Source organism: Gymnodraco acuticeps, unplaced genomic scaffold, assembly GCF_902827175.1.
Source record: "Gymnodraco acuticeps unplaced genomic scaffold, fGymAcu1.1, whole genome shotgun sequence".
In the NCBI taxonomy this organism is placed as follows: Eukaryota; Metazoa; Chordata; class Actinopteri; order Perciformes; family Bathydraconidae; genus Gymnodraco; species Gymnodraco acuticeps.
The window spans coordinates 894,812-919,417 of record NW_022990276.1 but is presented as its reverse complement, the minus strand read 5'-3'; the positions used below and the strand labels follow the sequence as shown (position 1 = coordinate 919,417).

General features: G+C 43.5%; 1 protein-coding gene across 1 annotated transcript in view; it reads right to left on the bottom strand.

Moving 5' to 3' along the window:
• Positions 1-24,606, bottom strand: part of erfl3 (Ets2 repressor factor like 3) — a 47,798-nt gene that overhangs the window by 5,994 nt on the left and 17,198 nt on the right. The window contains exon 2 of the mRNA XM_034221553.1: positions 9,047-9,281. Within this exon, the coding sequence (XP_034077444.1) occupies positions 9,047-9,281 (235 nt within the window). The remainder of the gene's footprint in view (positions 1-9,046; positions 9,282-24,606) is intronic.

Here is a 24,606-nt window from a genome sequence, read left to right as displayed (position 1 = left end):
TGATCGAATTAGCTGATGACAGAAAAGTCAACAAGCTGTGCCCGGGCCCACGTATACAGGTTTGATATAAATACAAGGTAGAAAAACAAACAAAATCCGAAGAATCTAAAAATAAATGAGTTTCGTGCATCAGGGCAACTCAGCACAATGTCATGACATACTGCACTTGCATCAACCTTTAAAAGACAACACACACTGAATAAAACTAGGGCCATCTCATGGTGAAGAGTTAGCAGCATGCTAGTTAGGGAATGCTATAAGCCAGCGCCGGTTTCCTTACATTGACCAGACGTTGCGTGTTAGAGCAAAGTAGTGCTTTGTTTTATCTGTAGTCTTTGAGGGAGCGCACATGTGAAAGAGAAATCCACCGAAGCAGGTAAAAGGTTCAACTGTCTGTCGTAACAATGCCTCACTTTGTTCTCACTGCAGAGCAACAGTTCCCAGTGTTGCCTTTAGTTCAACATTCTCAACTCTTTTTAAACAACTCTCACTTATTTCTTCGTCAGCAACAGAGACTACGGCTTCCAAAATGTTAATTAGGTTCAACCAACCTCTCATCCCAAAGGCCCACACACACACACACACACACACACACACACACACACACACACACACACACACACACACACACACACACACACCACACACACACACACACACACACACACACCACACACACACACACACACAACACACCACACACACACACACACACACACACACACACACACACACACACACACACACACACACACACACAACAACACACACACACACACACACCACACACCAACACACACACACACACACAACACACACACACACACACACACACACACACACACACACACACACACACACACACACACACACACACACACACACACACACACACACACACACACACACACACACACACACACACACACACACACACACACACACACACACACTGCATAGTTGGAAGCAGACAACTTTTTGTAATCCTAGCCGGGGCAACTGAAGCTGTGTTTAGAGCACATGGTCGCCCTTCTTTCTCCACCCCCCCCCCCCCCTCCTCCTCCCCCCCTCCTGCGCCGTCATACAGGCAGACAGTCTTTGAAGAGCATTTGAACTCACTTCAAACGAGAAGAAAGAGATTCTTTGAGTGCCTGTGTTTAGCTGCCCACAGCACTCGCCTTACACACACACACACACACCTCTCCCATATCCTGGCTCTATAACTGCCATCTCATTCAGGCCTACACAAACACGTGTGTGTCCCTACACACACCACCACAACTTATCAGGCAGGAGACACAGCTTTATCCCGCTCCCTGTTTAACCAACAGAGTACATTGGACAATCAATGCAAGTATGGATTTAGGCAAAGCCCGCCGGGGAAGTGGGGTGAAGCTTTCTATCAGCTCAGTTATTACAGTGTGTGATTTTAGGCCAGGGATTAAGGCTGCGATTACACAGGACCACGATGGTCCCAAACATTTTGATCAAAGTAAAGAGAGACACACCGAGAGCAGGAACTTCACAGCAATGAATGGACACAGATTTAAAAACACTCAACACAGTTTGAAGCCATTTCAATCGCCACCGTATTGTTATTTTTGTGTTATTATATTTGTATGCTGGTTTCAACACAATACCCGAGTTCTGTTGTGTAATAGCTCAAAGGAGTCCATATCAATAAGTTGCTCATGGCTCTGTCCATTGCCTCCAGTGGAAATAACTTTATATTTGTTGCTGATGTTGCTCAAGACTAAGCCCAACAGGGCACCAAAAGTTAGCATTCAGACTATCCATCAAATACATTTGACTAACCTTGTGATTTGTTTGAAACTTATACATTTGTCTGATTGTTTATTTTTGTGAACCCAAGTCTCCCCCTGACATTGTTATACAACGTTTTAGAGAAATCCTCGTACGCCAGAGAATATAAAACAGATTTTCTCCTGAAATGTGTTTTATAATTGAAACTGCTTTCCCACATTTGAGTACTAAATGTGTTCTGTCTGTAGAAACATCTGTATCAGGTATTACTGAAGGACAAAAGACTTATCCGGTAACGCCAACCTTTTGTATTGTTCTATAACATGATACAAGTATAAGCTAACCAATCAATATCAGTCTCACTCTAAACAAACACACACAATGTCAACACTAAAAATGGAGTGACCCAACCTGCTTTGTGTGTGTGTGTGTGTGTGTGTGTGTGTGTGTGTGTGTGTGTGTGTGTGTGTGTGTGTGTGTGTGGAGAGGCTGTGCCTTGCCCATTGTTGGGCTGTAAATAGGCGCTGACTGTGACAGGAAGTCGGGATTACAATACTCCCCATGAGCCCCATGTTTATTTTCTGCCTCTTTCGTCAGCATTGACACACACACACACACACACACACACACACACACACACACACACACACACACACACACACACACACACACACACACACACACACACACACACACACACACACACACACACACACACACACACACACACACACACACACACACACACACACACACACACACACACACACACACACACACACACACACACACACACACACACACACACACACACACACACACACACACACACACACACACACACACACACACACACACACACACACACACACACACACACACACACACACACACACACACACACACACACACACACACACACACACACACACACACACACACACACACACACACACACACACACACACACACACACACACACACACACACACACACACACACACACACACACCAGGTTTGACCAGTGAGTCAAAGAGGGAAATGTGTTAGTGCAGGAATATGGATGTTGGTGAGTGTGTTTGCCTGTGAAGAGGGGGATCAGGTCAGGGTCCGATTACGAGCGTCACATGCTCTGTGGGTGTGAATATGTACTCGAGCACACTCTGGCGTGTGTGTATGTATAACGCCCTCGTTGAATATAAAAGGGCCTCATTCAGACGGGAACAATGACATACACACAGCGCTCATGTACGCTGAACACATACATGCTGCAGATGGAGACAATGGAAAGACAATGCAGGCATACGTTGAACACAGAGTGGTACAGTGGGGCTGTCCCCGGCTGCTCCCTCTGCACTTTCCCTCCGGCCCTGGGTGTTTCCACACAATGCGCTGATGTAGAGAGGCCTTCTGACCAGCAAACAGGCCGGGCCAGATAGGTGAGCAACAGTGTGGTCACTGGTCACTGGATGTGGTCACTGGGGTTACTTCTAAAAGCAGGGCCAGTTTCAGTGCAGAACTTCAAATGGTTATGTATTTCAGGGCTTTCCTTGGAAGACCTGAACAGTTGGACTTTCTCGTTGTTGTAAACTTTCCATCATAATGTAGTATTACCCCGTATTTTAGATAGAATAGAATCGGAGGGATGAAACCCTCTTGAATGGTCTCACATACAGAGCACACGGCACACAGTGACATGTGTTCTCTGCTTTTAACCCATCCTAGCACCAGGAGTCTAGTACTAGGGGCAGTGGGCAGCTATTGTACAGCGCCCGGGGAGCAATGGGAGTGTGGGGGGGAGGGGGGATGTCCGGTGCCTTGCTCAAGGGCACCACAGCAGGGCAGGAGGTGAACTGGGACCTCTCCAAGTAGCAGTCCACACTCCATATTCAGGTCTGTTCGGGGACTTGAACCGGCGACCCTACGGCTCACAGTCCTCTACTGACTGAGCCACTGCCGGACATGTTTGATAATAATTCTATTTTAAATCACTTATTATCCTTCATTCAACATTAATATACAGAACAAGTTTATAGATTATGAATTTATAAGGGCATGAAGATAAGTGCACATACTTTTGATGTCGACGACATACAAAGCGGATGAATGACTTTTGACACAAAGGTCACAAAAACACTGTGGGCATTTTGCCTAAACAGGCAATTAGGAACCATGCCATTTCACAAATGTACAACCTCTGCGCTCCTTTGTACTGGCGTTAAATGGCGGGTGTGTTACAATTAAAGTTGTTTTGGATCGCCCTCAGTGTTGCGTTATATCAAAATGATGGAAGTTTTTCAGATTTTACCGTCATTGACAAACAATATCAGGAGAACACAACCTCCGCACCAGACTCTCACTATACTTATAACAGTTGGGTATTAAATGCCTGTTCTCATGTACCTCCTTCGGGATACAATAAAAGGTGAAATGCTCTGAATTTACAGCAGCACCCAACTCAGGAACTTCGTGGAACATTAATTCTATTTAGGTGATTTTCTGAGGTGGCATTTTTCCAGCTGTGGTGTCCTGTCACAGTGAAGTGAATGCTGGACATTAAGCCAACACTACAAACATGCTTTGGCAAGAGTCTGTACAATGGTGCGTTTGTGTATGTGAATGTGCACATGGGCTGTGTTGTTAATCTTTGCCAGCTGTGCTTGGCAGGCCGCCTGACCTCTGACCCCTGTGTTGGGCTGCTGACTGCAGGACGGGGGGCTGAACGTCTCAGGAGCTGGGACCTCTTAGCATGATTACACTCATTAAGCCAGCATGCTGCAGCGGCTGATTGGCAGCAGGCTTCCTTTCCTCACTCTCTTTTGTGTATTGGTACACGTCTCCTTTATGAGGAGCCGGGGTGGATGTTTGGCCGATTTAAAAAAGTGGACAGGTTTATTTCCTCGTCCCGATCATGCAGCTGGTCTAAGATTGTCTACTTCCTTTAATTTGTTACTTTTACAAAACATGTCACATAGCCCTGAATATCCAATCATAAGGTGAGGTTTAAAAAGAGCTGAATTGATGACACTCTTTATGGGACAGACAAAAAGAGAGGGTCTCGCTCTGGATCAAACTGAACCTTGGTCCGGTCTATTTCCAGTGTGAAAGCAGTTTTTGGATGGTTTGGACTAATTAAAGGAAGTCCTGGCAGGCGTTCGTCGTGTTATTAGAGTAACGGAGCTTGTTTGTTCAGTGCGCATGACGTGTGGTGGTGTTAACATTACAACATTCAAATATGCTTTGGAAAAAGGAACAGTGTTGTGCAAAATAAAGCGATTTGAATTGAGAGAGAGAGAGAGAGAGAGAGAGAGAGAGAGAGAGAGAGAGAGAGAGAGAGAGAGAGAGAGAGAGAGAGAGAGAGAGAGAATGCGTTACGCTCAGAGCATGCATGTGTTGGCAGGAGAAATGAACAGTAAAGTAGTCAAGTGGTAGTAAATGTACAGAGTAGGTGCCAGTTTCTCTCTAAATAAACACTGCATCTCCTCAGGACCCGTGTAAAGTTCCTTGTATGCCTCCATGGTTTTAAGACAGAACGAGAGCCCATGTATAAATAAACCAATCAGTTACGAGTATAGGGAGATCGGATCAAATGAAAACAATGTGTCAGAAACACAAACGAAACCTCTTGAAATGGCACTCAAACATATCTGGAAGTTTTCCTTACATTTCTCACACACACACACACACACACACACACACACACACACACACACACACACACACACACACACACACACACACACACACACACACACACACACACACACACACACACACACACACACACACACACACACACACACACACACACACACACACACACACACACACACACACACACACACACACACACCACACACACACACACACACACACACACACACACACACACACACACACACACACACACACACACACACACACACACACACACACACACACACACACACACACACACACACACACACACACACACACACACACACACACACAGTGCTGATTAAGGGAATTTCCACCATGTGCATGGCAGACAGGAAAGCATAACACCAGTGAGGTAAAAATAATAATTACAAAGGCTAAGTGATAAAAAGAAAACTTCAAAACAGGCATGCCTTTAAAGTGTGTGAGCATGTGTGTGTGTGCTAATTGCCACATGCCGACTGTGGTCTCCATTATTAGCAGACTCCAGGTTTTCTCCAGATGAGGGGCACGAGGTGGCCTGCTCCCCAACGCTCGGCTACATGTGGGGACAGTTACCATGCACATGTGCATTCTGTGCCTCCTTTATACATTCATTAATCTTCAGAGCCATTAATCCTCCTCCCACTTTACTATTGATGTGCATCTTGCAGGGCTTCATTTCCAGTGTCTTCTGACCAAAGCTCTGGTGTCAAATCAGGTGACTATGCGGACGTGTGTACGTGTGTGTACGTGTGTGTGTATCTAAGCCTGAAGTGACTCCGCTTAAATGACAAGCACAGAGGGAGCGACCTGGCTGAAGGAGGCTGGATGAGGACACGCGAGTGCCAGAGGGGAAACTCCTGTGTCGGAAACTTTCTGATAATCAGCCCGTAAGTCCGTTCCCATCACAGGGCACTAAGTACCGCTATATATACGCACTTACTGCAGCCTAAGCTCAAAATCTCCTACAGCTCTAGAGGATGGACGTGCTATAAATACACAGCTTGACCAGAAGCATCCTCGTCTATATCCACTTCCTCTCTCATTCAGGAATCCTAAATCCAGACTGGGAACGTGTACATGCCCACATTAGTAGTCCATGTTAATTCCCTATGTTCCCACAGGATCTGTACCAGACATTATCTTAATCTCACCAGTGTAAATGACCACACACATAAGCCCCCCGGCTAACCCTAAATTAAGAAGTTCAGTGCATTTCCTTATGTTAGCTTTCTTTGAAGTGCTTAGCCTAATCTTAGCTTTGTTTGGCTGTAAATAAAAGCCGGGGTCAAACAACACCGTGAACGAGATGCTCTTCTTACCTAACTAGCACCAGCTGAGAAAAGTCGCACAGAGATATGTGTTGTCTGTATATAGCTGAACGTAAATGTGCTATTGTGTTATAATATAGATCACAAGGTTCTTCCAGATGTTTCTTCTTTCTATAATAAAAATATATTATGGCCGATTGTCTCACTGCGAAAGCCAAAAGCCAAAAGCACAAACAAAATCAGAAGCATGTGTTGTGCAGCTCCGCTTTTATCTATTTGATAGGACTTTTTCTCTTGCATAACCCCAAACTATTTTGTTGGTCGTCTTGAAGCAATTTGCTTTATTGACTTCATGTCAGTCCAATTTGATTTACCTCGTACAAAGCAAAGCCCATTAAAAGTCAGCAAAGCAGATCTAGCCAGAGAAAAACTCAAACTGAACATCAGATACAAAAGTTAGAAATGTTATTCTTTATAATTATGTCCAAATCAGCGGGTAAAGCCAATCATGATCATGGTGGGGAATCGTATTACCTCACTAATGGAAAAGGGTGTTATAGGTGTGAGCAGCCAAATGGGTCAGTGTTGTAACTATACTTGGAGCATTATAGTATCTAAACTTGTCCAGGTCAATAGCGTGTAGGCATGCGGCCACTCTTACGACATTTACACTTTATATAGACTCGATTAAAGGGCTATTAGAGCTTCGTCAGGCAATGCAATGTGTGGCTGAAGCAGAGAGGGGGAGTTAAAGCTATTGGGGTATGTGCGTCTGAATGAAATGCTTCCAGCAGGTCATTGATATAACTGGAATCAAATGTCAGGGTCACGGATGGTTATCTGGTAATTTGGACGACAGAATGTTTCTTCACAATAAGTGTAGCCTCGGGGGTGTCCGTGTGTGATTAAGAGTCATAAGCCAGTTTATCTGTGTGTGTGAAACAACCTCTCTCTTCACTCAACACGTGCTCACAGCCTCTTAGCACATGGAAACCACATTGTTGCTGGGAAGGAGCATGTAGTGTGATGGCCTCGTGATCAAGTATTTCAAAGACACGCAACTCAAGAGTTCACGACCAAACGTGAGCGTTGGATCGACTGATGCATGTCCTTCAGGCTCAGCTCTCTCTTTACCACAATAGTCCCAGGAAAAGAAAGTTCTTGCTGGATCAATGCATTCACATCTTATTAAACCGCCGTCCGACAAAAACAGCTTGACCTCGGACGGAGGAGAAGAGGTGCTCTCGCTCAAGGTCACACTAAGCCTTGGTCCAGTTTATTTCTAGTGAGCACATTTTTTGAGGGTTCTGAATAATTCTCTCAGCTCTGGTAAACTTTCTTTATGTTATAAAAGAAGCAGAGCTTGGTTGGTGAGCAGTTGACACATGATCACAGCCCTCATTCTTCTCTTACGTCATGTAACTGCAGAGTCTTTTACTACTTCGGTGACCTCCACAGACGAGATACTCAAGTCAAGGAACCCTGATGGTCCTTGGAGTTTGGGCGCAGGCTGTATGGATCATTTCCATTTAGGGACCCTTTCTGCTTGTCATTCTTTTTGTCCCTCTCGCTTCATTTGCTCTCATCAGAAATGCCCCTGAATATAAGAAAAAAAGTATACAAGAATTGCAAGTCTTCTGAGTGTTCCCCATTAACAGCTTAGAAATTATTTAAAGTATCCCTCCATTACCCGACAATATCTCTGTTGGAAGTGAGCAGGTCTCCTCTCCTGCTGAGCCTGGGAAAAGTACTGCCTGTCCTTCTCGAATGATATGGAAAAGCTGCAATTTCATCCTCTGTCAATGAAGCAGAAAAACAAACTCCGGCTCATCCGATGCCCTGAGAGCCAGAAGCTAGTCCCACAAGGCTCATGCTTTTTCCTACCGTCCATGTGGCAACGCACTACAACCCTACACTTCTCTTTGTTGGGAGATTACTGCAAGTTTACTCATCAGGCCTGGTTTCAGAGGGGGGGTCAACCTGTTCTATAAAAGTGAATTTCCACCTACGTTACCTAATGCTATTTCTCCAAGTGCGCTGTGGATTTATATAACCACCATGGCTATTGTAAATCGTTTTTATGTAATTTGATTGCACAGCCTCAGTAAATAACCCATTCAACTGGAGCTTGTGGGCTCGTTAAATATTAGCATACGGTAGATTTACATGTGAATATGGAGCTCTGTCAGGAACACAGATCTTAGTGATGTGCTCATCTGGTGGTCCCCACAGAGGAGAAGTTAAAGAGCAGGAACAGGAGGAAGTGACTACACACTTTTACCTACAGATACCAAATGAATCAAACACATTCAGTGTATGTGTCTTCATACCTGAGAGCCCTGCTCAGCTTATCGTAGTTCATTTGGGGTTTACACTTCCTGGCCCCCCACAGCCGGGCCACCTCATCCGGGTCCTTGATGACGAACTCTCCATAGTCTCCCTGCCAGGCGATAACATCGTGATACTCTTCTTTCCTGAGCAGCTCCAGGATGAAGTGCCACAGCTGGATCTGTCGGGACCCGGGGCTCGACTCTGGCTTGTAAGCCCACTCTGGGAAAGCGATCCCTATAAAAGAGAGATGAAGAAAGCGGGACGGTTAGCGTACGAAACTGTGAATGATGTTGTAAAAAAACACATGTTTAAAATCAAACAGACCAAAACCAACATATTTGTTGTCCCTTCTTCATGTTGTTTAAATGTCAGACTGCGGCCTTTAATAGAACAACCTAGAACATCTTAGTGGAGATGCAAATAAATATGTAGAGCGCTTAATGTGGAGGTAGGCTAAGGCTTTTGTATAAACCACACTTCTCTGCTGTCATTACCACAGAAGCTCTTCAGAGGAAACACACTCACACACTGAAACTACAATACTGAAAGTTGTAGTGTTAGTGGGCTTTGTGGAACGGCACATGAAAAACCTTTCCACCTCTCCTCCACCTCTTTCCTCTCATGCAGTCACTCTTTCCTATGACCAGAAGGAAAACAACATGACCAGTCATCTCTCCTGTCTGTCCCTCCATCTCTCTCCACCTGTTGCAGAGCAAGAGACTGTGGGTGTGGGCATATGACTGTTTTCACGAGCGTGTGTGTGTGTGTGTGTGTGTGTGTGTGTGTGTGTGTGTGTGTGTGTGTGTGTATGTGTGTGTGTGTGTGTGTCCAAATGTTGTACAAGTTAGTTTTATGTGCTAGTGCTCGTGTTTGAAAATGTTTGTGCAAGTCTCCCACTAACATTCTGTCGCCTGGGTGGTCAACATAATTTGACACGACCCAGCAAAATTGACTAATACAGTGTAATATTCAGCCAGATATAGCTCGCATTTTATTTCATCAACAATATCCTCCTCACAGCAGTTATACAGGCACATGTGAGGAGGTGGAGTAACCGAAGGAAAAACATCCACCCTGATAAAGTGTTGTTATGCAGGATATGTAATGCCAGATGATGTTAGTTCATAATGTTTGGTTCAAATAATCACATTACACTGACTGATCAAAAAACTATTATTACCTTATCTGATGTAATGCAATATAATAGTGGAAAGGTGCTATTTTCTTATTATCTTATGACATTGAGTTCAAAATAGGGCTCCATCACTTGAAAAAAAAGAAAAGTGTATCATTGTATAATCTTGCGATTTTGAAATAGGGATTAGATATAAAAAAAAAGGAATATATTGAAATGATCATGGTGTGATTTTTAAGAGGATCTGTACCAAGAAAATATGTTTTTTTAATTCTGTAAAACGATTTTAGGCCGGGATATCTGTGTAGCTCTTCAATACTTATTATATTATTCTTTGGCAAATATTGTGCTTTCTGTGATTTTAATATTGCACTAGTCCATATTATGACTTTGATACAATTATGATTGATTGTGAAGCATTAGTTAAACATATGGAGGAAAATTACAGTCCATAATGCTAACTGCATTAAACAAATGTCAAACAATGTAGGCCCTTTCACACCAAGTACTGTTCCGGGAAATTAGTTCCCCGGAAATCTTTAGTTCCGGAACTATCTATTCTAGTAGATCGCGTTCACACCGGAATAAGTCCCTGAGGGAGGATTACGCAACTGAAGCAGCTGGCGTAACTTCTTCTTCTTCTGCTGCTTTGGGTTTACTGGCAGGCCGCAAACAACTTCTCGGCGTATATTGCCGCCCGAAGTCCCCGGAGTGTACCTTCCGAGTAAATCACCAGAAGCGCCGAAACCTCCTCAGTTCCACCGCTCCCATCTTTTCTTTTATGTTGCCATAAATTAGTCTCTCCCCGTTGGTGCGCGGGGCTAATGCTAATAATGCTAATGCGAGCAAATAAAATGGCGGCTTCACAAAACCTTTCTGAGTTTTACCGGGCGTGGTTTGCAATTCGCCCAGCCAATCAGAAATTGGAACCTTTTTCTCCCCAGGAAAGTACCACCTCTCTAGCAGGGACTGAAAAGGGGGGAAAGGTTCCCAAAAAAAGTTCTAGTTCCAGATCTTTTTGGTGTGAACGCAAAATCCAAGGAACTATCGGAACTATTCCTGGGAAAAGTACTCTAACGCCTAATTGTTGAAAGTTGTAAGTGAAATGTAGTTTTCATTACAGGTCTGCTGTTTTACAAGGGATGGGTTTTCTATTTTCATGCTTTGTTTTTGTATTACTTCCTTCTTTGGGAGGACATGGAAAGACATATAAACTAGCATGAAATCATGCGTTTAACTGCACCACATGCAAATGCAAACAGAGGAAATGAGACAAGCTGCTCCAGAGATTGAAAAAAACCAAACACTCCCAGAACAACAGATTATATTATGGATGTGCAGGCTTGTCAATGGATTTTCTGGATGGCGGCCTGAGGCAGAGATGGATAGCTCTGATAATCTCCGCTGGCCTGTTCTGACCCTTTAGTCACTGTTGCATAACTCTAAATAATGTTGATAGCACATCTGCCAGACATTTATGAATCTGAACATAATACTTGATCCTTTCATCAACATGACTCAACTACTTTACTATTTTTGTAATGCTATGTAATAGACTCGTAACTATCTTTCACATTTAGTTTTTCAGTTATCTTGTTAAAAATAGGTGGAACGGACATTTATGTAGGATATTAGATATTCCTCACCACCATTTCTTGCTGATTTTTCTACAATTACGGCCCGTCCACACTACAGCTTCAAAAAAAGCTTGGAGCTGAGCGTGTCGACCAACAACCAATCACATGAATCTCCCGCCCCTGACACACAAGCAGCGGTTTGATTGGCTAGAGCTTGTACTGGCATATGATTTGATTGGCTGACGCTTCCACCGAAAGCTTCAGAAGCTTCAAAAGTTGAACATTGCTCAACTTTTGCAGCCTGACGGCCCCTACACACGGCGGCGTGCGTTATCGCTTGCCGGCGGGGGGGTCTGAAACTCGACCAACAACCAATCACATGAATCTCCCGCCCCAGACACCCAAGCACGCGGTTTGATTGGCTAGAGCTTGTACTGGCATATGATTCGATTGGCTGACGCCTCCGTCGAAGCGTCAAAAGTAGAACATTGCTCTACTTTTGCAGCGAGCACCGCGAGAGAAGCTACGCTTTGCTCCCACAATGCAGTTCGGCGAATCGTGACGTCACCCCATTCAAAGTGAATGGGCAGAAGCGTTAACGCACGCCGCCGTGTGTAGGGGCCGTGAAACGCCAGGAAAGCTCCGCTCTGCTTCCCACAATGCAGTTCGGCGAAAAGTGCCGTCACCCCATTCAAAGTGAATGGGCAGACGCGTTGGAAACCGTTTTTGAAGCTGTCGAAGCTGTAGTGTGGACGGGCCGTTACGGCCCCTACACACGGCGGCGTGCGTTACCGCTTGGCGGTGGGCGTGTCTGAAGCTTGGGGATTTTTTACGAACAACGCGACCAACAACCAATCACATGAATGTCCCGTCCCGGACATACAAAGCAAAGCATTCATGCTACATCCATGCTGGCTAAATATACTGTCTATGCTTGCTAGCTGTCCATTCAAACGAAGTACACTGGCTATAAACTCCCCAAACAGGCGAAAACCTACCAGTTTCACCCACTGTCTCTGCCACCTCCCCCCATGCCTGGCTCCTCCGGTTTGTATCCCTGTATGTAAAGAGGGACTGGTCATATAGTACCGGGTGATTCCCTAACGCCACGATAATTTCCTCCTCCATTTTTTTACATATGGGAAATAACTGCGGTCTGGCTCTCCCAACATACACGCGGTTTGATTGGCTAGCGCTTGTACTGTCAAATTTGCATATGCGGGATTTGATTGGCTGACGCCTCCGTCGAGGCGGCAAAAGTAGAACATTGCTCTACTTTTGCAGCGAGCACCGCGAGAGAAGCTACGCTTTGCTCCCACAATGCAGTTCGGCGAATCGTGACGTCACCCCATTCAAAGTGAATGGGCAGAAGCGTTGAAGCGGCAACGCACGCCGCCGTGTGTAGGGGCCGTTAGGGTGATATATTTGGATAACATGGTCAAAAATCCACCTACTAAGTAGTCATTTAGCAATTCAAAATACAAAAATGGAATTTCAGTCAAACAATAGGCCATTTTAAATCTCCAAATTCAAGGTAAGATTATTTCAGCGTTGGATTTTATGCAGATAGTAGGTGGTTGAAGCAACAGGTTGTGCAGACCGTTAGCTATAGATTATTGTTCTTTATAACAAAAAATACAAAGTGTGAAATGACAATGGGTGTAAAAATGTACCGTCTGTGTGTGTAATTTCTCAGACTTTCCAGACGTGCATAAGTAGGTAGCAGTTAGCATGAGAATGAAGAACAGCCTTTGCTCACTGTTGTTTTATTTGCTTTTTCTCCTCCCACACTCCTCCTCCTCTTTCACTTTCAGAGGAACACTTGTTGCTCGATCAAACACTTGTGCGCTACAATCACAGAGGAACACACCGGGGGTAATCATAAACATACTGGCCTGTCTGAGTGTCCAACAGTAACACACAATCACCCACACACTGTAGAGGACAACACATTATTTCCAGACATAGCAAACTGATAGTGACTGTCTCAAAACAAGTCGGGATGCGAATGGTCAAAATGGCCAATCTAGCTGCCACTAATAAATGAGTAATACTGTTGACTTTATCTCAAGCGACTCAGTGGCCAACAGTCGATCACCGTTTGTACTGGGAGTCCAGATGGACGGTAAAAAACATGTGTCATCTACTTTAATATCGATTATTGTGTAATTTTTTCATTACAAAAAAAGGGTAGAAAATGCAGTTTTATAGACACTTTCTGCTTTACTACATTTAATATGTATTTGTTTAAGATGGGACAATGCACATTAATTACCATGAGCACTTAAGTCCATCAGGTTAATGTGTAACAGAAGCTACATCTCAAGACAAGACCCAACTTGAAAAGACATCAACTTGGGTTTTGAGAAACTGATAATTAGTCAAGAAAATATTTGGTGTATTAACGTATAATGAAAATAACAACATTCCAGCTTTTAGAGTGTTATGACAATGATTTTCAGCTGCATTTGCATGTCTGACCAGATGCATCTGGCATGGGTCATAGAGGTCATTATTCTCACACACATCAAATGTCAGGTCCTTCAGTGAAATGGATCCCACGTAAATATCTGGAGGACTGACAGTCAGGCTGTGTGTGAATAAAAGCAAGAAGACATTCTCCACCTGAAGTGCCACATTATACACCGTTATTAGCAACAGCCTTTATAAAAGCCACTTCATAGCATAGTGTGTGTGTGTGTCAGGTTCCTGCAGGTTTCACCAACTCAAATGTAAGACTTTTTAAGACCACTTTGAATACACTTAAGACTTATTTCACAGGAAGAAAGTATGAAAGAAGAAATACGTCCCATAATTACTTACAAAGTAAATGTATTCATGTTCAACATAAGAACGATGACTGAACATAACAGCACACAGAACTGTGTTAGCGTGTTAGACAAACAGTGTGTGTGTGTGTGTGTGTGTGTGTGTGTGTGTATAAAGCAAGCAAGTGTGTGTGAGTGACAAGAGCTATATTCAGAGCTCTGCTGCCTTCATGCTTGTATGATTGGTGTTTAGCTATGGTATTTAGCGTCCACAGCACCTCCGCTTTTAGGGTTGAAGTAGACTGCTGCACTAGCTAACGCTGCATTAGCAAAACAAACGCTAATTTTGTTTGCAAAAGGGGCAGCGGGCTTCAAACACGTTCCCCTCCACTGGTTTCAACCAAGCACTACATTTGATGTTCTCCAACCAAATACGGTTGAACTTACACTTCCCCATATTTATTTTAAAGTAGATTCGAAGATACCTGAGTTTCTGACTGCCGCTAGCTGAAGCTTGGTTGGTTGCTAGGTTACTAGCTGGGTGTTCTCCAATAAGGGGCCGGGGGAAAGTTAGTGATTACTGGTTCCATGTTGATTTATTTCAATACAAATTGTTTTTAAGGCCTTAAATTCTGATGATCAAATGTAAGACTTTTTAAGACCCCGCGGGAACCCTGGTGTGTGTGTGTGTGTGTGTGTGTGTGTGTGTGTGTGTGTGTGTGTGTGTGTGTGAGAGAGAGATGGTAGGGATTAGGTTTAAAGGAATGCTGAGAGCAAGAACAGGTGCCTTTGTCTTTCTGTCCTCCCAGAGTCCAACCCAGGCTGAGCTGTCCCGACTCAAACAGGATCAGCACACACACACACACACACACACACACACACACACACACACACACACACACACACACACACACACACACACACACACACACACACACACACACACACACACACACACACACACACACACACACACACACACACACACACACCACACACACACACACACACACACACACACACACACACACACACACACACACACACACACACACACACACACACACACACACACACACACACACTTTATCAGTGTACACTAAATAGGATAATTTGAGCCGGGAGTGAGGTGTGTGTGAAGTTAGGACAGAGAAGAGAGAAAGAGGAGCAGCAGGGAAGAGCCCAACCAAAGCCCCTCCACCACACTTAACCTTTCTGACCTCGACTCTCTCGCTTTGGATACTTTCCTCCCTCAAACCCCCCCTCCCCCTTAAGGGAGACACCAGATAGCCATTACAGCATCCATACACAAGCCTCACTCTCTCACACACTCACACACACACACAGGCAGACTTGGCATCAATAATGTAGAGACTGGTGTGGAGGGTTGACGATAGGGGTGCGCCTAATCTCTGGCCTGGGACACTAGAGAGTGCAAGTGCGTCAAGAGGTGTGTGTGTGTGTGTGTGTGTGTGTGTGTGTGTGTGTGTGTGTGTGTGTGTGTGTGTGGACAAGTGAGGGGCAGGTGGTAGAAAATGATGCAAATGGGACGAAGAGGAGGAGGAGGATGAAGGGGAGGGAGTTGGGGGAAAGAGAGGGGGTCGGGTGAAAGAGAAGAAGGCAAGACGAGAACGGGTGAGGACCGGGACTAGTGGAGAAAATAAATTTGGAGGAAAAGGAGACGGGGGAGGGAGATCGGGGAAACAAAAGTGGGAAGAGAGAGAAAGAGAGACAATGGCAAGAGGGGGGGAGGAGAGAGGGGGTGGATGGAGGGAAGGAAGGAGGAGGAGGGGGGAGGTTATGAGGGAGCGATGAGATCATAGCTCGTCTGGTAGTCTGTTGTCATCCAGATCAGATTGCTTACACCCCCCCTCCTCCTCCCCTCTACGAGTGCGGATGCCTCTTTTCCTCTGTGTGATCTCGGTGGCAGACTTCTAACACTGATGCTATTCCAGCTATGTGCGCCGCGCAACAATCCAACAATGACTTCCACTCTCACACACACAGAGTAGATGGAAGAGTGAGAAAAGAGTGAGAGAGAAAGACAGAGAAAATGACAAAAGACTGAAGAGGCCGGGTGCTGTGTTTAGGCTGGGTGAAGGGCAGCGTGTTGGTCGTCTTCAATGGGTAACGATGAAGATTTGTCGCTGTGTGCCTGCAGCATGTTGGTGCAGTTTTACATGAGTGCAGGTGCTATAACTTAGAGTTCATTGAACTGTGATTACAGTTTCTACCATCCTTAAGTTCTGTCTCGTCTGCCTTGTGTTCTTCTAACTTTTTAGAGCTGGAACAACCCGATTAGAAACTATTAACAAGCAAAACTGTCCAACTAGTAGTACATTAGTAGTGCTACGGATTGGGACGTGTATGACAGTTGGCAACGTGTCATAAGAGGCAAGAAGGAAGGCGACTGCAGGAAAGCAAATTGTAAACAATGCAATATTTGCAGATGATTTATGAGGGAGGGAAATGTAAATGCACTTTGGACAGAAACACTGTTTGTTTTCATGTAAACAAACAGTGTTGGGGTACATTGATATGAGTTTGCTTCGTGTTTGAATTTGATGAGATATATATTGATTTGTCTTGCATTTCAGTGACACAATGCGTCACTATTTGATTGATAAAAACAGTGAATTGATGAAAATAATCGCTGCAGCTACATTGACTGAGTTGGACTGCGGTGCCAGGAAAGGGCGCGCGATGATGGGAAGGAGGCAGGGACAGACGGGCAGTCACACAGAGTAGTGGAGAGAGAAAAGAGGTGAAGAGGAGAGAGTCCTACTCAGCAGCAAGCCAACTGACAGGCTTGTGCCAAACTAACAGTGGAGTTGCAGACTCAGGATTTTCATACAGCGCAAGGGCCTCTGAACAGCCATTAGAGGCAGTTGGCTACTACCTCACTACTTTAACCCAACGTAGCTTTAGCGAGGATGTGGGAAACGACCAGTGCAAGTGTGTGTGGGTGAGGAGAGTCTGTAAAAACACTCAAACTTGAGAGACAGTGAGTATTTGCCCATAGCATATTTATACAAGTATACACAGCCTTGTCTTTGTCACAGCTGCTTGGATAAGTGAATCTGCCTGAAGCGCCGAGCTCGGGGAACAGAGACGACAGAAACACAAGACCAGGAGGTGGAGGGGAGGGATGGAGGGATAATAAAAGACTTGGAGGGTGAGACAGAGAAAGTAAGAGTGAAAGGAGGGAGAGAAAACAGGAGGGTGGGCTCCGCAGCAGGAGGAGGAGGGTAATCAGAGCCTGTACGCCTGAATCCCAAAGTGTCTGGACTCTTCCCACCAAGTCCATTAAAAATTCATTAGGCCAATACTTGAGGAAGACTGGAGAGTGAGACGCAGACAGAAAGACAGGAGAGGGACGGAGAGAGCGAAAAGTTTGGAAACTTATTGATGGGATAAGTAAAACATTCAGAAGGGTTTTTTTACTTAAAAAGTATTTATTAAAAATGCTAAATTAATCTTAAAATATAAGCTTGAATGATTGGAAATTATTTGTGTACTTTGGGATTACTATAAACTGCGACTTTAAAAATACAGCCCTTGTTGTATAAGCAACTAAACACCTAACAGTTTACAGTCAGGTCTTTGAATGCCCCATGACGTAAGATGACCTTTTTAACTTATTTGATTCATATTTGAGGTATATTGTCCTTATTTTAGATAAAACAACTATCTATCATATAAACTATAAGAAGACCCCCAAAATTGGACTTCTGACAGACTGAAAGCAATCTGGTTTTTTTTCAAATACGATGAATCGACCATCAAAACAACTATTATTACAAGTACCAGTTTTTGGTTTTGACAATATACATTAGAGCAGTCGACTTGAAGTGGATGTTCTACTCAACATGTTAGAAATTCACTTCCTGCAAGTGGAAGAAATGCTGGAATCAGAAGCCAATGTTTTGGAAAGTTTACATTAAAATGTCCAACTGTTTTACTTTCAATTCTGCAGATCTTGAGTTAGATTGAAGATAAATAAGTAGGCAAGTTGTTTGATGAATTACACACGCTTGAGGTGATGGTTTTATTGAAGCGTGCAGAGTAAGTTTTAAGCAGCCTTTGGTTTGTAAATAATCCAGGTAGAGACTAATTTCCCTCGGAGCAATTGTTCTTGTTGGAGCCAAGAGCGCTCGTGCCCCCTGCCTAACCTGAGAGCCAGGGGGGTTAAACACACATCACACAGAGAAACATGTACGCCTCACAGGCTGCTCACCTATTCTCGGAGGTCGCCCACTGTCTACATTTTCTATAGGCTCTTACTCAATGGCATAGAGCTGCAGAAGAGAGTCACAGAGAAAGAGCAAGAGAGTGCTGTGTGGCCTTGGATAGGCCACACACACACACACACACACACACACACACACACACACACACACACACACACACACACACACACACACACACACACACACACACACACACACACACACACACACACACACACACACACACACACACACACACACACACACACACACACACACACACACACACACACACACACACACACACACACACACACACACACACACACACACACACACACACACACACACACACACACACACACACACACACACACACACACACACACACACACACACACACACACACACAGGGGGTTATTGTTCAACAGTGAGAGAACACACATCACGGATGGGGACAAGAGGGAAAGTACAGAAGGGCTGAAGGAGGAAGAGGAGGAGATGAGGGAACAAGTGGGACAGAGAATACGAAGGACATGACGTAAGATGTTATATCTCTGCCTCTCGAGCATGTCTTCCAGTGAACAGACAAGAGGTCTTTTCCAGGAAACTGTAGGGAAGGAGCAGCAGAAAGAAAAAGGCACACGTATCCATAGGGATCGTCTCTTACAGAACAAGCTCTCCTTCTGCAGCCAAACACATTTAGTTCACATGCTAGACCAGTGATTCTCAAATGGGGGTACGCGGACCCCTGGGGGTACGTTGGGGTTCTGCAGGGGGTACGTGAGATTTACACAAAAAAAAAAAGGTTATTTAAAAAAATAATCTTAGTAAAATAAGTTAAATAGAAAACACAATTGTATATAAAACATTCCTATAACCACCAAGGGGGTCTTCATATAAACATGTCAAATGTGTGTATTGTATTTTATAGTTTTTCACAATAACATATGACTTAAATTGAAAAACTCCTTGGAAAAATCTGTTTTATAAAAGTGTTATGTTATTTTTTTCCATGCATAAAATGAAGTTTAGTTTGTTGTAATGCATACCACGAAGGAGTTAATACATCACACACTGAGGGAACATCACTATATTGGAATTATTTATATAGGCTTTTTCGATCACAAATGTTCGGGATTGGTCAGGGGGTACTCGGCTGAGAAAATGTTTCAAAGGGGGTACATTACTGAAAAAAGTTTGAGAAGCACTGTGCTAGACTATTAACGTGTTAAGTAACATCATTCAAATGTCTATTAGTTGAGGGAGTTTGGTATTGAAGTCAGGGTTCATACACTTTTTCACCAATGATTTTCAATGACTTTTCCATGACCTTTACCAAACTAATGACTCTCAGCTGTACCACTGAAACATTTTTATTTTAACATGGTAAACTGGAAAATAAGGTCTGCATATGAAACATGTTGTGCCTATCGCTAAAGCCACTGTAGACTAGAGGGCGGGATTGTAAAAATATCTCACCAGCAAAATACCTCGTCAGTTAAGTACCATTTTACGTTTCATTACAATACAGTATTTATTATTGTTATAGTATTACTATTTCAGCGATTAGATAAAATATAAATTATATTTGATGTAACTTTGGTTACATTTCCATGACTTTTCCAAAACTTTGGGAAAAATATTGTTTTCCATAACTTTTCCAGGGCCTGGAATTTGCATTTTGAATTTCCATGACTTTTCCAGGTTTTTAATGACCGTAGGAACCCTGTGAAGTGTGTTGAAGAGTATTTCAGGGTTGACTAACAAGTATAAACTCCAAGACTACATTAGATGTATCAACTGACTTTCTCCCAATAATTAGATGTATACTTTATAAACGTCCAATGACTTCTTTTTGCTCAGAGTCAACTTTTCACAGAACAATTCAAATTTTCCACAGGGCAATATTTTTTGTTAGTGCATTATGAAAATCCATTTGCAGATGTTATGCACATTTGTATTACGTTATGTCACTAGTTATAATAAATCCAACACATTTAGAGACATGACCCCTCTGACGTAGTTGCGATAACAAAGTATACTAAAGCAGTAGAAAAGCGAGGATTTGAGAGAATTTTGATAAAATAAAACTTGACAAAAAAGACGGTTAAAGTTAATTTGACCTGCACTGGTCTTTAAAGAGTTTCTAAAGAGCCCGGCGTTTAGAGCTTGATTTTAGGCTGTGAGAATCCCAGTGCTCTAGTATCTACCAACAAGGGATAACTTAACACACTGTACAACCTTGTAACTACCAACATGCGTTTCTCCGCCTGGGAACTGGAAAACACACACACACCTGTTGAGCTTTTTCACACGGGAACTGAAGGACTAAAAGTCACAAACGCATGAAGGACGAGCATCATGTGAACAAAAACACGGAGCACCACTGTCCACGCACAAACACACTTTCAGCCCTGAGGCGGCGCACCTGATGCACTCGCAGGTGGGCCGGACAACCGGACTCTGCTCTGTGTAAGCAGCACACACCTAAACAGCCCTGGTGGGAGAGTGTGTGTGTGTGTGTGTTCCCCAGAGTGCGTTAAGAACAGCAGAAAAATATTGTGTCGGTGAGAGAAGAGTCCTGGTTCTCTCAGGGCGCTGTTAGGTATATTTACTCTCACCAAAGTGACACGCTGCTCCTAGGAGAGAGAGACACACACACACGACAGAATTGAAGTTTTCACATAGGAATTAAGCAGTTTTTTTAAACATACAGTATATAGATAGTCCCATTTGAGTTGGTTTTCTTTCCCATCATAGGTTCATCATTTCTTCAAAGTTTGGGAAAGCTGTAAAGATCTAACAGGTCCATGCTACAGGCCACAGGCGCCTCTCTTCTCTTCCACTCTGTCGCCCCAGCTCACACGCTGGTGTTAATGTACTTCTCCAGCCGACAGCTTGGCAGAGAGCTGATGCTTCACCTTTGTTCACCAACACACTGCTTACACACACACACTGCTTACACACGCCTGTAAGAGAGTGTTCCACTATCCATGCACCTCCGTGTGTTAAAGACACAGACATTATCTCAATATCTGTATCATTTTAACTAGCTTATCTTTTAGAGTTCAAATAACAAAGCCATAGAACAATTAGACAGTTGACTGAATCATTTGCACGTGTGTGTGTGTGTGTGTGTGTGTGTGTGTGTGTGTGTGTGTGTGTGTGTGTGTGTGTGTGTGTGTGAGGGAGGTCAATGGGTCAAGGGGTGACTCTGCCACACAGGAGTAAATTAGCTGTGGCCTCATCGAACCATATATCTGTCAGGCGTGTGTGTGTGTGTGTGAGTAAGAGATAGGTGGCACTTTTGGAGGTGGTTTCCTGGAATGTGGTACTAGAGCGGTACAGGATGTTAGCAACTGTTCTGCACCACAACAACATATCTGTTTCCTGTGTGTGTGTCCATGCATGTCTTTTCTGATACACGCTCAAATCTGGCAGGAATCAAAACCAACTCAGGCAATAACAGAGGCAAACTGAGAGGACGATTAGAAATAACAAATACAATATTAATTTGATATATTTTTCCTCCTTTTCAGATTTATGGATTGTTATGTATTTAAATGTTTAACTGCGTGTCCTTTTGTTGTGTATACCCTGTAACCATATTATTTCCTTAAATGCAAATATAGAAACAAAAACAAGAATATTTGGAAATAAATGAGTGCTTCAGATATCAAAAATATGATGAGAATGTATTTGAGCAACCTTGTCTCCAACAACGTACACATTCCTATACAACTGCACCACATTCTCAATTTGTTCAAGGGTATTATACGATCTACCAGTTTTAAACACGTGGTTTAGGTTGCAATTCGAAACAACACTTAAGAATTATGCAACAAAGGCTTTGTTACATCATGGTTTGGCTTCAAATAAGGACGTTTTACAATAATTAACTTACGTACATACATTTAATTAACGAAACGCTGACTTTTCTTTTCGCATGGGACACAAACAGTACTTTTTGGTGAACGTGCTGTGTTTTGTTCCCCAACTCCAGCCTGAGTAACAATGGATTTGTGATCAAAAACAAACAAATCCGCGAGATAAAGCTGTTTTGTTTTATAGAAACGTCATTTTGAAAAGACCAGGCTTAAAGCTGGAAGTGCCTGGCATACTGGCATGATGTAACATCCAAGCTTGAGAGCATGTTTACGCGTCTCCATTTCTACGTAATTGTAAAAGCGGGAATGCTAACTTTGACTTTGACTTAATGCAAAAAGGAGAAAAGTATGTAAAAGTGATGCACACTTGTTGCACTAGACAATCTTAAGAATGCACTCAAGCATATTTGCAACTAACGTTCAGATGTGCATGTAACAGCAGGTTCTGAAGATGAGCCAGAATGTTAAAACATTAATAAGAGTGACACACGCAGCGCTGAAAAGATAAACAGAACCAGAAAAACAAGTCCACAATAACAACCTCAGACAAAACACCCCGTGTGTTTGTGTGTGTCAGTGCTGACTCAGTGCGTGAATTATTTTGTAATTCAGCCTTCACAACGCAAACTCTCTTCCATTCTCTCTCTCTCACACTGTATCCTAGCAACCAGACACTTAAGGCCTAAAAATAACCCCCCAGAAATGAACAGAACAAAAAAATAAAGCATAAACGGCAATTAATCCTTTCAGGCCTAGAACATGGCCTCAAATAGAGCAGGTATTAGAGAAGGGGAAGAGCCGGGTCGGAGGGAGGGGGCAGGAGATGGAGGGACGCAGAGAGAAAGGAGTGGGAGGCTGAATCTGCCAGCAACAGGTAGTCGCCAGGAGACAGAGATCTGTGCGACAGTGTGTGTGTGTGTGTGTGTGTGTGTGTGTGTGTGTGTGTGTGTGTGTGTGTGTGTCCACTAGCCTTGGCTGGGAACAGGACAGAACTTTTCCACCCTCTCCTAAAGCAATGGCCGCTCAAGGCAAAACAAGGCTTCAGTGTAAACCAACAACAAGCTGGCAATAAGGCCCGAGTTTGAAGAGAATAACATGCAGCACGTCAACAAATACTCAACAAGGCCTTTGTCCCTTTGACGGCAAGCACTTTTGACTGAGATCTTTTCCCTCCTCTTCCTACAACATTATGAAATAAACAACGTTATGAAGCATTGCAAAAGACAACTGAGTGGTGAGCACACACAGAGGGCGCTGTGTGAGGCAGACACATTCCACAGTGGATTAACTTTTGATGGCAAGTGAGAGGCAAGGCAGCGAGACACCTGATCTTTACACCAGACGTCTGAGAGTTTAGCAGTAGTTGAGATCAGGGCGGTGCTATGTATCTTTATCTGGTATTGCATCTGGTGGTTTCTGGCTTGTTTCCTGAATTAAAACGAATAAAAGAGCTCTGAAATTTCAACTATTTGGCTGAAAAAAAGTGGAGAAATTAGCGAGAAATAAAACACATTTTCAGTGGCAGTTTGTCTCAACAGTTGGTTTTTAGATGTCTTATGTTCGGGACACTTCACTAGAATCCTCCTATTCATAGTCTGTTAATATCTTGCCTTCACACAAAACCACTTATGGCATTCAAATTCCATCTTTTAGAAAATAAGTGCAGCTGCTGCATCTAAAAATGATCTTTTTTATATTTGACTGAACAAAGCAATACATTCATGGCAGTGACACATATCATGGCCATGACATCTGAATGAATGTATCTATTTATACTGAAATGTATGGCACTAGTCTTCTTTCTTTTTGTTGTTTTGTTCTCACATGTGTTGACAGCTAAGTACCTGAGTGAAACATAGCTGCTGGTGCCTTACTAATGGACTTTTTTAATACAAAGAAAGCCCAGTCATTTCCTTGGTAACCCCTGAGACAACTTAATGCATTCTTAATGCTGATGGAA